Source organism: Lonchura striata, chromosome 4A (genome assembly GCF_050655825.1).
Source record: "Lonchura striata isolate lonStrDom1 chromosome 4A, ASM5065582v1, whole genome shotgun sequence".
NCBI lineage: Eukaryota > Metazoa > Chordata > Aves > Passeriformes > Estrildidae > Lonchura > Lonchura striata.
In genome coordinates, this window is record NC_140742.1 from 4,443,066 (window position 1) to 4,455,277 (window position 12,212).

A 12,212-nucleotide genomic window follows, 5' to 3' on the forward strand; every position below is an offset into this window, starting at 1 on the left:
GCTGCTCCTGTGGAGAAATTAATTTCTAAGTGACTACAGTGTAAAGAATATGGCTACAGAATAAGAAAGTCAAAATCAGAAGCTGGAGAGCATCAAGCAACACAGAAGAATTTATATTAGCATTTCATGGTCAAGTATCCCTTTGATGTTTCCTCTGTATTCATACTGTTATTTTCTAGAGCACAAAAAAAAAAAAAAAATCAATTAGTCAGTTTGGCTGGCAATGCCCAAGGCAGTTTTCCCTACAAGTTTTGCACACTTCAAACAGCTCATCCACCATCTCCTTTTAACCCTCCACGTACCAAGAGAACAAAATGATCACAGCAGGGCTTCCAGCTTGACTCCAGAGCTAATGTTCCTGTCTAAATGATTCCTTTAATTTCTGTGCTAGAAATACAATATGAACCTCCCTCTGAACAAACTTAATTACTTCAGGTCAAAGAATAGAAGACTTATGTATAGTAAAACTGAAATTTTACTGTTTTGTAGAGCAGAATTAATGTTAGCTGTACTTATGATGCACATTCAAGATTACATTAGCATGAAAAATGTTAATGGCTTTGGGATTCCTTCCAAAATAGATGCATATTGACTACTTTTTAAAATACATCAGACTAGTTTAACTGAGAGGTTAAAAGCACTTGCAGTGTTACACTAAAATATTAAGATATGTAGGTCACAATATCCTTCTGATTTCTTTCTCTCTGATACATAGCAATGCACTAGGGATCTCATTAAAAAAATAATCTTCCAGGACTACCATTTTTAGGATGTTGATCTATTTTTCTTAGAAAATAAATAATAGTTATAGTCACATTCTTTCAATGTTCTCCAGTAGCAAGAAGACATGATAAAAATATTTGTTCTTAAAGTTTAAAATAACCTTTAAATAAGTAGCTGTGTTCTATTTCCCATCTGTAAGAGGATAAAACCCAGGAATTACAAATCCAGTCACAGTTGCAGTGTTGCAAACCAGGCAAGGACTGCACTGTCCTAAATATCCAAAATTCAAAGTGCAGCCCACCTTTGTCTCTGATAAAGTGAAACTGCTCCTCTGCATAATCATAAAGAGAAAATGTCAATGGGACTGGTGCTTACCCACGCACTAGTCAAAATTTCAATTTCTAATTTCGAAAGAAGAAAAGAATACAAGTACCGCAAAATTTTGCAGATTCCACAAAGAGTGTTTTATGGCAAGTTCTTGAGGACAGTTAACATAAAACAAACAAACAAAAAAAATGAAATATTGAGTTCATTAACTTAGTTCTATAAAGCAGTGTGAGTTAAGTCAACTATTGAAAATGAATTAAATCCTATAGAGGAGCATTTCCCACCATGAGAAAGTTCTACAGCATGACAATATGACAAAATCATATTTCAAAATACATTGCTGGTACACATAAAATTAAATACTTCTCAAATTTAGACATTCAAAAGAAAGAGATCACTCTGGAATTAGGCCAATATACAATGGAAAGTGCACAGAACTGACTCATTTTACTTGGTTCAAAGGTAGAGACTTGATCAGAGGGTATTTTTAGAAACAAGTGAACAGATGTTTGGTGAAATGTTCTTTAGCAAATGCAAGCAAAATAAGGTGGAGGGGCTGAAAGCTGAAGTCTGCAAAGTTCAAACTGAAAATAACACCCAGGTTTTGCATGGCAGCTGCTGAATCACAGGATAATTCAGCTGGAGGGGGCCTCTGGAGGTTATCTGGTCCAACCACCTTCTCAGGGGAGGCTAATTTAAAATTTACACCAGGCACAGAAGTTACTAAGAAACAACAATTCCTATCAGTTGCAGTGCAAACTAGATGGCTTGAAAAAACCAGAAAAGCCATGCTTCATCCTAAACAGTCTTTGGCTAAAAATAGGGCAAAATCCATTATAAGGTGCCTGAATTTATATCAGAGAGGTTAATTAGACAGTAATGAATGGAGAACAAGCAAAATTTTGTTTGGTTTTTGTTGGGAAAAGGCTGGGTTGTGCTGACATCCTTTGGTAAGACACAGACTCTTTTTGTTGAGAGAGTTTGTTCTTCAAAAGCATCTACCTCAGATTTAAACATCTTGGACATAATGAGGAAAAAATCGAATCCCAGCTGCCTCTGGGACTGGGAAACTCTTTCTGCTTAATGAAAAATTAACCAATGGCTGCATTTTATAAACAAAATTCCAAAGCAATTCTTCCCCAGTTCCTCCGGCTGTCTGTCCCTCAGGGCAGCCTTGGTGCTAAATCATGACCAACCCCAAATTTGGTTCAGTGATCCTGGTGGATCCATTTCAGAGCAGGCAGGAGAGTGAGTGCACCTTGAACCTGAGCTGTGCCTCAGGCTGAAGGCAGCAGAGAGCTCCAACATCTCAGTGCCCTGCTCTAATGCGCTTTTTTGCATATTGTTATAAACACATTTTGATGGGACATTGCACCTCAAAATCAGGATGTTTCTGCAGCTCTGTGCATGACTGAATTCTTTCACATTAGCTTAGTGAAAGTGATCAAAAGGGTTAAGAAAACTGAGCAGAATAAAGCACATTTCCAAACTGAAAAGGACAGCTGTAAATCGTCTAAAATTAGAGAATGAGGTTTTCTTTTAACCAGCATGAGCAGATGCTGTTTAAAGTTATATAAGTGACTATTCATCATAGCATTTGCATGGTATGTAAATAATAATAATAGAATAAAAAATAAATTTGATCTAAGGTTGTGTCACTCAGAGCACACAGGACATCCAAGCATGAAGATTCATAAGCACTTTCAATATCAAACTAAGGTTCCAGAGTAATGTCCCTGTTAGAAAATTCACCTGGAGTGGCAGCTGCAGGTTGTGCACACAAACCGTGTTCAATTTGCACAAAATGTCAAAGACTTTCCTCACTTAATGTGCCAGATCTGTACCCTTGACTGCTGCTTTCACACTGGCTGAACGAGGTATTTAAAATGTATATAATTCATAAAACAAGGAGCATCTGAAAGGGTCTGAGACCCAGGTTTCTATTAGTTATGCCTTTCAATGCATATTCCAGCCTACAGCTGAGCCTGCAGTTCTGGTTTAGGTGAGACATTTCTGCTTTCACGCATTAAAGTAAATTTTTCTCAGATTTATTGACAGCAAAGATGTCTCTCTATGACTGATTTGGTTTTATCTGCTCTTTCTGGTGCTAAGTTTAATATAACATAAAAAGAACTTAATAGACAACCATCAAACAAGCCAGATCTGACAATAAGATAAAGAAAAGACAAAACTTGATTTGTAACCTGAAGCATATTTAAAGCATAACCCATTCACTAACTAAGCATTTTTCATCTTGGAATGACTTGGAATTTATGCTAAAAGATTGTTTTTAAGTTGTCAAAAGGAGGACAGCTGTGGGACTAGAGCTGAAGGACTGGAAAAAATAAAGAACCAAACTATTGCTGGCAGAGGAGAACAGAATTTCATCTGCCAAAAGCTGGGACATGAACAGAAGTGGAGGCAGCAATTCAAAATTACTCTATTTTCACCTGGACTACAGGGAAAAATCAAACTCACACAAACAAAGTGCAATATCAGCTGAAGGACAGAATCAGAATCTGGACTTTTTATACTGTAGAGAAGTTCCTTTTGCTTAGTATGTAAATCAAAAATAGCCTGGTGCTATAAGCACCTTGTAAGAGAAAGCTTAATAAAGATACATAAATAATTAAGTGCCGACATAGGAATTTCTAAACTAAGAAAAGAGAAAAAGGATCTTTGTTTTCTGCTGCAAAAATGCATAAAGAACAAGATTTCCAGTAGGAATAAAGCTGACTATTATAAATTAAGGATAATAGTGTAATATACAATGACATATTTATCAGCCTTAGTTCTTTAGCTCCAAGAACTGAAATAAAATTTAAGTGGAGGGAAAAAAATGTTTTCAGAACTACTACTACTACTACTCCATCACTGCTCCAAAAAGCATTTGAAATTAAGTTCTGTCATTGGTCTGCTGGGAGGGTGCATGGAAATCCATGGCAGCAGAGCACAGGGGCAGGCAGGGGAGTCCTCTGCACTGGAGACAGACCCAGCCTAAAGTCCCTACTAAACTGGAGCTTAAACTAAGCTTTCTTCTTGATTTCCCTCCTTCAACCCTCTCATCTTTTTCCTTTTCTTCATTCCAAAACAGCCCTGCCCATTCTTTGACCTCTCCACATATTGCAGAAACACTCTTTTGTCTCATAAATATTTTATCTGCTCACAAGGGGAGCAGCTCATTGTAAATATTTGTAAAACTAATTTACCCTCAGTCTTTCAGTACCTGTGTGTCACCTCTTGTCTCACTTCAGGGCAGACACTGCCAGAGACTTATTCTATTCTATTCTATTCTATTCTATTCTATTCTATTCTATTCTATTCTATTCTATTCTATTCTATTCTATTCTATTCTATTCCTATTCTGTTCTTGGAGGGGTCACAGCTCCAAGCCTGACTCCAAGGAGTTTTTTGAAAACACCCTCAGACACAGGGTGGGATTTTTGGGGTGTCTGTGCAGGGCCAGGAGTTGGAATTGATGATTCTGATGGGTCCCTTCCAACTCAAGATATTCTATAATCATATTATATAGAACTAAAGACCAGATAAATTATCTTTATGTACTTGTGGAGTTGTATATTACAATTAACTGATGAGTGTCGGTGATGATAACACTGTCACCATTATCTGTTCTGTACTTAGTTGGTTTAATGTTATGAATATTTTTGTGTTCATGCCTAAAAACTTCCATACTACTGGCTCTCCTTTTAGTGAAGAAGCTACAGTGCAGGTTCTGGATGTATTTGTATGTGTTTTGGGAACTTGTCCCCAAAACATTTTGGATCACACATATTTTAATCTGGAGCAACCTGTTAGCAGTAGTTAAGCTGTTTCCCACTGTGGCTTTATTCTTCTGTTTAACACTTGCATGGTGGCAAATCACCTGACATGAAATTGTCCACTCAAGAGCAAAATGGATTATTTTTAACTTCACACCATCCTTCAATCTATCCAGGAGGATCCCCAACATCCAAATATCTTCTTGTCCCTCCCAAAAAATGAGAGTATGTAAAGAACAGGGAGGTAATGCTGTTTCAACTTTTCTGCTGATGTTTGGGCTGTAGTTATTTTTACTGTTGCAGTTTGTAAGCAGTGATGTGCAAGGACTCAGAGCAGAGAGCCACTCTTACCTGTTGCACAATGGTTGTTAGTTCCAGGCACAGTTGAACAATGTTGTTTTTCAGCAGTGAATATTCTGTCACGCTGACAAACGGAGACCTGGGACAGGGAAAGGACAGGTTTATGCAGAATTAGGGACAGGTTTATGAAGAATTTACACTATAGGCAGATATATGCAAATCAGAGGTGAGTTCTACAGCACAGAAATGCCAAATCATTCTCATCTCCAGCAGCAAGTTGCACAATTTTTGTAATATACACTTTTGAAACAAAAATAATGCAGGCAGGATGTAAACTGGATTTTGGCCAGCACATCAGAAGTTCTCATTCTTATGGAGAGTAGAAATAGGAGCTTTCACATAACTATAAACAGCCCAGATTTTCTTTGTACTGCTTGTGAAAAAGATGGCATTTCTGGTATGACATCACTCCTCAGCAGCAATCAGCACCTTAATTCAGAGAGCACAGTAATGCTTACTTAGTCACAGCTTCCTGCACACTCAGATTCTCTTCAGGCTTTCCAAATTCTGGCTGAATCTGACCCCGTTTGAATTTATAAGAGCTGACAAGGTCATAGCCTGAGAGAATATGACTGCTGGCATTAGGTTAGGAAGATGTCACCAGGATTATACAAATCCTCTAAAGGAGGGTGATTCACTCTCACTGTGATTTCTAAGGTGCCATTTATATGTTCCAGAGCATTCCAACTCCAGATAAAGCTATTCACTGCTATAACTACAAAATAAAACATGCCAATGTTTGTTTTTTTCCAAACAAGGAAAAAAGCTGGTTTGTGTCTTGGTTTCTGTCTTGCCACTGTCACAAAGATACTTTTAATCAAATTCTCAGTTCATTAATGTAAAGCACCAGCACTGGTTGTTGAGCATTAACCATGTGCCTAACACATCCAGTCTACTCCTGATAAATAAGAACATTTAATTTTCAGACTAAGGAAGTACTATCTTTTATTTTGAACGTTCTTAATTGATTTGTTCAACTCCAGCTTTTCTGTGTCATTTTGATGCCTGAAAGACAGCTCAAACTCCACAAGCTTTCCTTCCTGAAATTTCCTTCTGAAATTTCTGAGGATGTTACCCGTTGTGGCAGTGAGAATAGCACAGAAATATTCATTTCACACAAAAATCTGACTGAAAGAATCTCAAAAGGTATCTAGAGCAAATTTTAACAAATTTTAACAAATTTTTGTAACAAATTTTGTCTCCTGACAAATTTGTTTCCATTATTTCACAAATTTCTAAAAATTTAGAGCTAGAATTCCAGACCTCCCATTTCAATAGTAGAATAAAAGAATCACAGAGGCAAAGAAAGAACAAATACAAAACTCCCCAAAGAATTATTCTCATGCACAAGGGATTGAGGAGCAGTTAATTACCTGTCCAGCCAGGCGAGTAAGTTCTTGGCAGCACCAATCAGGTCAACAACAGAGGTAAGGAAATCATTTGGCAGTCGTCTGGAGGCCCTGCCATCGTAATGGCCACTCCTCCTCCTACCCGTTATAAAGTTCTGGAGGTTTTTGGCTGAGGCATTCAGCTTGTGAGACAGAGTTCTCAGGTTTTCAGTCTCCAAACCATAATTCTGGGGGAAAGAAGAAGGTAGATATATTGTGTGGTCAGCTGCATGAACCAAACTGTGAGGAGAAACATCCTGGATTGCCTTGGCTGAGAGGGTGGCTGGGAGTAGCTGGGTTGAGATTAAACTGGAATATTTGGGTTGGGACACATGAGATCTCCAAAAGAGATCTCTTCCTTACATGTAGGAATGTAGGAGATCCCTCTGGCTGCCCTGGCTGTCTCCAGACCCTGGCAGGGGGCTCGGGGACCTTGGCACGAAGTCAAAAACACCTGTGGCTTCCATTTTAGCCCATGGAAAAAACTGCCAACTTGGTATGAGAAATTGCAAGCCACAAGGGTTTGAGTAGTATGGTAGGTGAATTAACACAGGGTGAAAAAGTAGAATTTTGGGGTTCTTAGAATGGGGTTCAAGGGGACAAAATAGAGGGATTTGGGCATGTCCCAGCCTTCTTCTCCTTCTTCTTGTCCTCCATGTCTTGGTGTGATGGTGACACTTTTCTATTGGTTTAAGGTAGAGACACACAGTCCAATATAAATGATAGATATTGGCACATTATTGTAAACATAGTACATGTATTTTTTGGTATAAAATGTAAACACTGCCCTAGAGGGCAGACAGAATGCCATGGCCAACCTGCTGGACAGAGTTCAGCAGGTCCAAGAAAGAATGTTCTAGCTAAAGGAAAATAAACAACCTTGAGAAGTCAATCCTACGCATCCCAACTTCTTCTTTGGCTGCACGGGCTGGGAGAAAAAGACTTTTACATTCTCAGGGTCATCTCGACACCCGGACCCCGAGACTTCCAGATCTCCAGAAACAATCTTTACAATGTTAACAGCACCCAGTCTGGGACACAGCCTCTGCTGCCAGCAGCACTCCCGGCCCAACACAACTCACTGGGTTCAGCCACGTCCCTGAGGGAAGGGAAAAAAGGATCCCATGTGCTGAGCCCCAGGGTCTGTCCCATGTCGTGTCACGTTGCAACAGAGCTCATCACATCCAGGGAGAGTGCAGCTGTGGGTCTTGGTTCCACAAAGCTCAAAAATCCATTTATTATCCCTGGGGATGAGGGGCAGGATGAAGAGGAAAGACCATGCAAAGGCAGGGTTGTGGGGTTTTTATAGGGTGTCACAGGGTGGAGTTTAGGGTTTGGGTCAAGGGAGGAATTATTAACACAAGAAGGGTGAGGTCAAATTCCTGCCTTATTGGAATGGGAGCACTCCACAGTGCCATTGTCAGGACGGGAGCTGAGGGAGGGCACTGTCCCCTCTCCGCTGTGCCCACGGGTGCCTGTCACCTCGGTCTGGAGCAGTCCCACTGCTGGATCCCAGCTCCTGGAGTTCCCCCACCTGAGCAGAACATTCCCCTGTGAACCAGGAATAAAGTGGAACATGGCCTTGCCCAGAGGAGCACTGGAGCAGGCTCTCCTGAGCCTGTCCCACGCCTGGAACAGAAGATCCAGCCAGGGCAGGGCACAGGCTGCTCAGGACAGAGTCTGAGCAGAGAACGTGCAGGAGCTGCTGCTCATGGCTCAGAGACTCCCGCCAGTGACAGGTTCCTTATTTAAGAGTTCTGAATGGATTTTTGTCCATGGTTCTAGTTCTGATGGTGGGAGAAGGGTTGAAATTGAAGGTTTCCAACCATAAATCCCTTTTCTCTTTATCCATATTCCTTCATCTGTGTCTCAGTCCTTTTTATCACCAGGCCTATTCCCCACTTCGACCCAGACAACAAGCACAAAGATAGCTCAAACCTATTAAATAACTCAAATTCACACAGAAAGTCTAAAACATGCTGAATGGAACCCAGATTTCTTGCAGCCTGCACAGGATGTAGGACATGAAAGAATTTAATGAACATTTAAACAAAATCAACTCTCAGAGCCTGAATTAACTGCCCACTGTTAATTTCAACTATGCTTATATTACAGAGGATGATCATGAATATCACACATTAATATTCTTGACTAAACTTCTTCCTCAAAGCAGAGAATAAAGAATTGAAAAGAATACACTTCTTGACAGATGCCAACATAGATATTTCTACTAGAAATAATAATTTTCAACTCCAGAAAAGGGAAATAGACTGACAAATAACAAGATTATAAACTGGGGTTGTATGGAAAGCCAACAAAGTACAAACAAAGGCTTGGTGAAGTGGTTTGGACCTCTGACAGCTGGCACTGGAGACAGTGCCTTCCCTGCCAGCCATTCTCCCTGTCAAAGTTCACTCTGAGAAATAATTCAAGGCCTCATCTCCAGCTTGGAGGGAAATCTAGGAGAAATGAAACACTTTGTTACCTTAGCTGACTGCATAGAATTAGATTTAAATAGCAGGGAGATAATTAATTTCATTGTTATGCTGTATCACAGCTAAAACTTTGTGGTAGGGGCTGGATTATCCAGTTCAAGACTAAATTGCTACAGATGAGAAAAAACTCTCAACTTTTTTTTGTTTTTTCACCAAGAGAAAATAAGCAGAATTAGCAGCAACATAACCAAAGAAAATATTTCTCATTTGGAAAAGTTTAAAGAGCAAGCTGTATGTGATAGTAGTGTGTCATCTAATACCACAGCTTTCTGTCATTGCAGCACTGAAGGAATTCCCTTCCCTGCTCTATTTTCCTCTTGACTTCCACTCATGACTAAGTGGATGCACTGGGATGCCTTTTCCAGCTCCCAAACCAGCTGGACAGGGCCTGGATTTCTCTCAGACCAGGTTTCATTCTGCACACTCAGCAACACATTACAAGGGTGATGAGCTCGATCCTCCTGGTTGCTGATTCCCATGGAAACAAGCAGGAAAAGAACTCCTCCATTAATTTGTTATTGCATAAAACCTCTGGAAATCTGTCACCTTGCTTTTAAGAGGAGTTAAGCAGCAAAGCACACAGTTTGATCACTGAATCTCTAAATACCAGAGGGTATTTTAGATCCCAGCAACTGGAGAGATCTTCTGCAGTCACGGGAAAACAGAGAGGACTGAGCAGGAAATGTGTGTGAGGAAATCCACCTCACATAGAACAAGTGCTTTGCTTTATCTTGGAGTTTATTACTTACATGCCAATGACAGCCTCAATTAGTGTCAATATAAAATTTAAAATACAGCAAAACGCAGATAAAATGTATCCACAAAGACAGTCAGAAGAGGAAAGGAAATTTTTCAGCACAGTAGAAGTGCTGATGCAAGTTAGTGGTTTACCTGAGACTGAGTGGGGCACAATAAAGGGAAAAGATAAAACTATTATGAAAGTGACAGCAAATCAATGCCTTTGTAGAAGACAGAGACATTGGGTTGTTCTAGATTTAAGCATGTCTAAATCCAAGATTTTCATTTTTAAATCAAACCATCAGATGGGAAAATGCACTTGCAAATAAGCCTTGAAAATATCCCCACATCCTGATGCTCTGATGCCACCAAATCCCATTGTGGCAGGACATGTGGAGATGACTGAAGGAAGCTGTGGCTTCTTTTGGGCTTCCAAAGTCAGCAGCCAAAATGATGGGGAAGGGAGGAGATTGTTCAGAGGAGAAAAGAGCCAGGAAATGGGTACCCCCCCAAATTTAAACTGCATCAATTCTAATTCAGTGACCATGCTTGAAAACAAAGAATTGTAGTTTGTGAGAATCAAAAAACCAGAAGCTTCCACAAAAATTGAAAAATTTAATCTGCAACTTTAGAAGAAACTTAGATCAATGTAAAAAATACAACACACAGACAATAAACAAAAAAATCATAAACTTATATTTCTATAGTTATAAGAAAGAATATATCTTAAGTAAGTGAAAAAACTGTACCAACAAAATAGTAAAGAGTTTATAATGTAAGTGTAATTGTATAGAGTAAACTAAAAGTTTAAAAGTTATAATAGAAACATGCATACATGTTAAACAAAAGTCTATTAGACAAAAGTATCCACAATACATCAAAAATACACAAAAGTAGTAAGTTTATAAAACAAAATAAATCCTATAACAACTCTCGATTAAGTTAAAAAAGTATATATTACCTTATGACAAAAAAATTTGTAACGTAAACTCTAACAACTACTTGCTTCTCTAAAATCTCATAACCTTTATCTAAACAATAAATCACTCTTAACATAAATCCCATCCCTTAATTTTTAACAACCATAGTAGTTTATGGCAATGATTAAGCAGGTGAGGAGCCTTGTGGATGGCACTGCCAAAATCCAGATCTCCTCTAATTCCTGCAGGCACATCATCTCCATGGTGTAACTGAGAGAGTCCCAAAGCTGCCAGACTAAATCATGATCACAGCTGCCAGGCCAGGCTCCAGCTCTCCAAGCCACACTTTCTGCTCCCCCTGTGTTAAATATGTGCTGCTCTTGGGAGCCACACCATGGAAATGATGCTCCTGAGCCTGGAAAATTCTGAATCCTGGCAGGAGATTCGGCTGATTGCTTTCTTGAACTGTAAATCCCAGATATAATTTCTGGTTTAAAAAGAAAGACAGAAAAATAAAATAGAAGAACTCTAAAAGGGACAAGAGGGTGCCATTAGCATAGGCAGGATTATTTTTCATCCCGAAAGCAGGGAAAAATGAACAAGAAATGGTTGTTCATTCCTTGGTTTTGTTTCATGATGCTTCAAGTTGTTCCATCATCAATGACTCTATCAGTGGAAATGGATATGCAGGTTTAGAGAATTAATCCTGACTACGAAAACAACCCCAGATGTTGCCTGTCTAGAACCACACAGCCACATAATTTGTCAAATTATCCTGAAATCTGGACCAGGAAGCTGCTTAATGAGAATAGAAAGTTGCCTAAAGTCACTAATACTCCATTTCAGAAAAAGAGACCTGGACAGGAACACTGCAAAAAGTGCCAAGGGAACAAAGCACACCTTGAACACAGGACAAGATGACTGGAAAAATCTGTTAAATATTTCAGTTATTTCACATAGGAGCACAGATCAAACAGTAAGAACTTCTGTACCTCCACTGACAGCATTATTACCTGCACACCCTCAAAAGAGCTACGCAGATTATCTGATTTGTTCAGTGACTGATCCCATGTTTCAGGCTGGAGCTCAGCAGCTCCTGACGCCCCATTCCATGACAGGAGCTGCAGAGAAGGATTTCAGGAGGCAGAAATTAAACACAAGTGTGAGATCAGAGGCAGACAAGCTCATTATGGAAGAATATCATCAGCAAAACTCCAGGATGAAGCTGTGCTTGCAGTGAAACTCCTTAGGGAGATGTGCAGCTGCTTTGGGGGAGGGATAACTGCTGGCTGCCTGCAGAGCACAGCTCTTAAATTCACCTACTTCCCCTTAAATTCACCCATTTCCCCTTAAATTCAACTATTTATTTCCCATCAAATTCAGCTACTTCCCCTAGAAGTCAGTTATTTTCCCTCAAATTCAGCCATTTTCCTTCAAATTCAGCTATTTCCACTCAAATTCAGCCATTTCCACTCAAATTCA

The 12,212-nt window shown here is 39.5% G+C and overlaps 1 protein-coding gene across 2 annotated transcripts in view; it reads right to left on the reverse strand.

Annotated features, from left to right (window-relative positions):
* LOC110471139 (connector enhancer of kinase suppressor of ras 2) overlaps positions 1-12,212 on the reverse strand; it is a 172,280-nt gene that overhangs the window by 82,948 nt on the left and 77,120 nt on the right. For both annotated transcript variants that reach the window (XM_077786481.2, XM_077786480.2), the window contains 2 exons: positions 6,563-6,765; positions 5,181-5,268 (listed from right to left, as the gene is read on the reverse strand). In XM_077786481.2, coding sequence (XP_077642607.1) covers positions 5,181-5,268; positions 6,563-6,765 — 291 coding nt within the window. The remainder of the gene's footprint in view (positions 1-5,180; positions 5,269-6,562; positions 6,766-12,212) is intronic.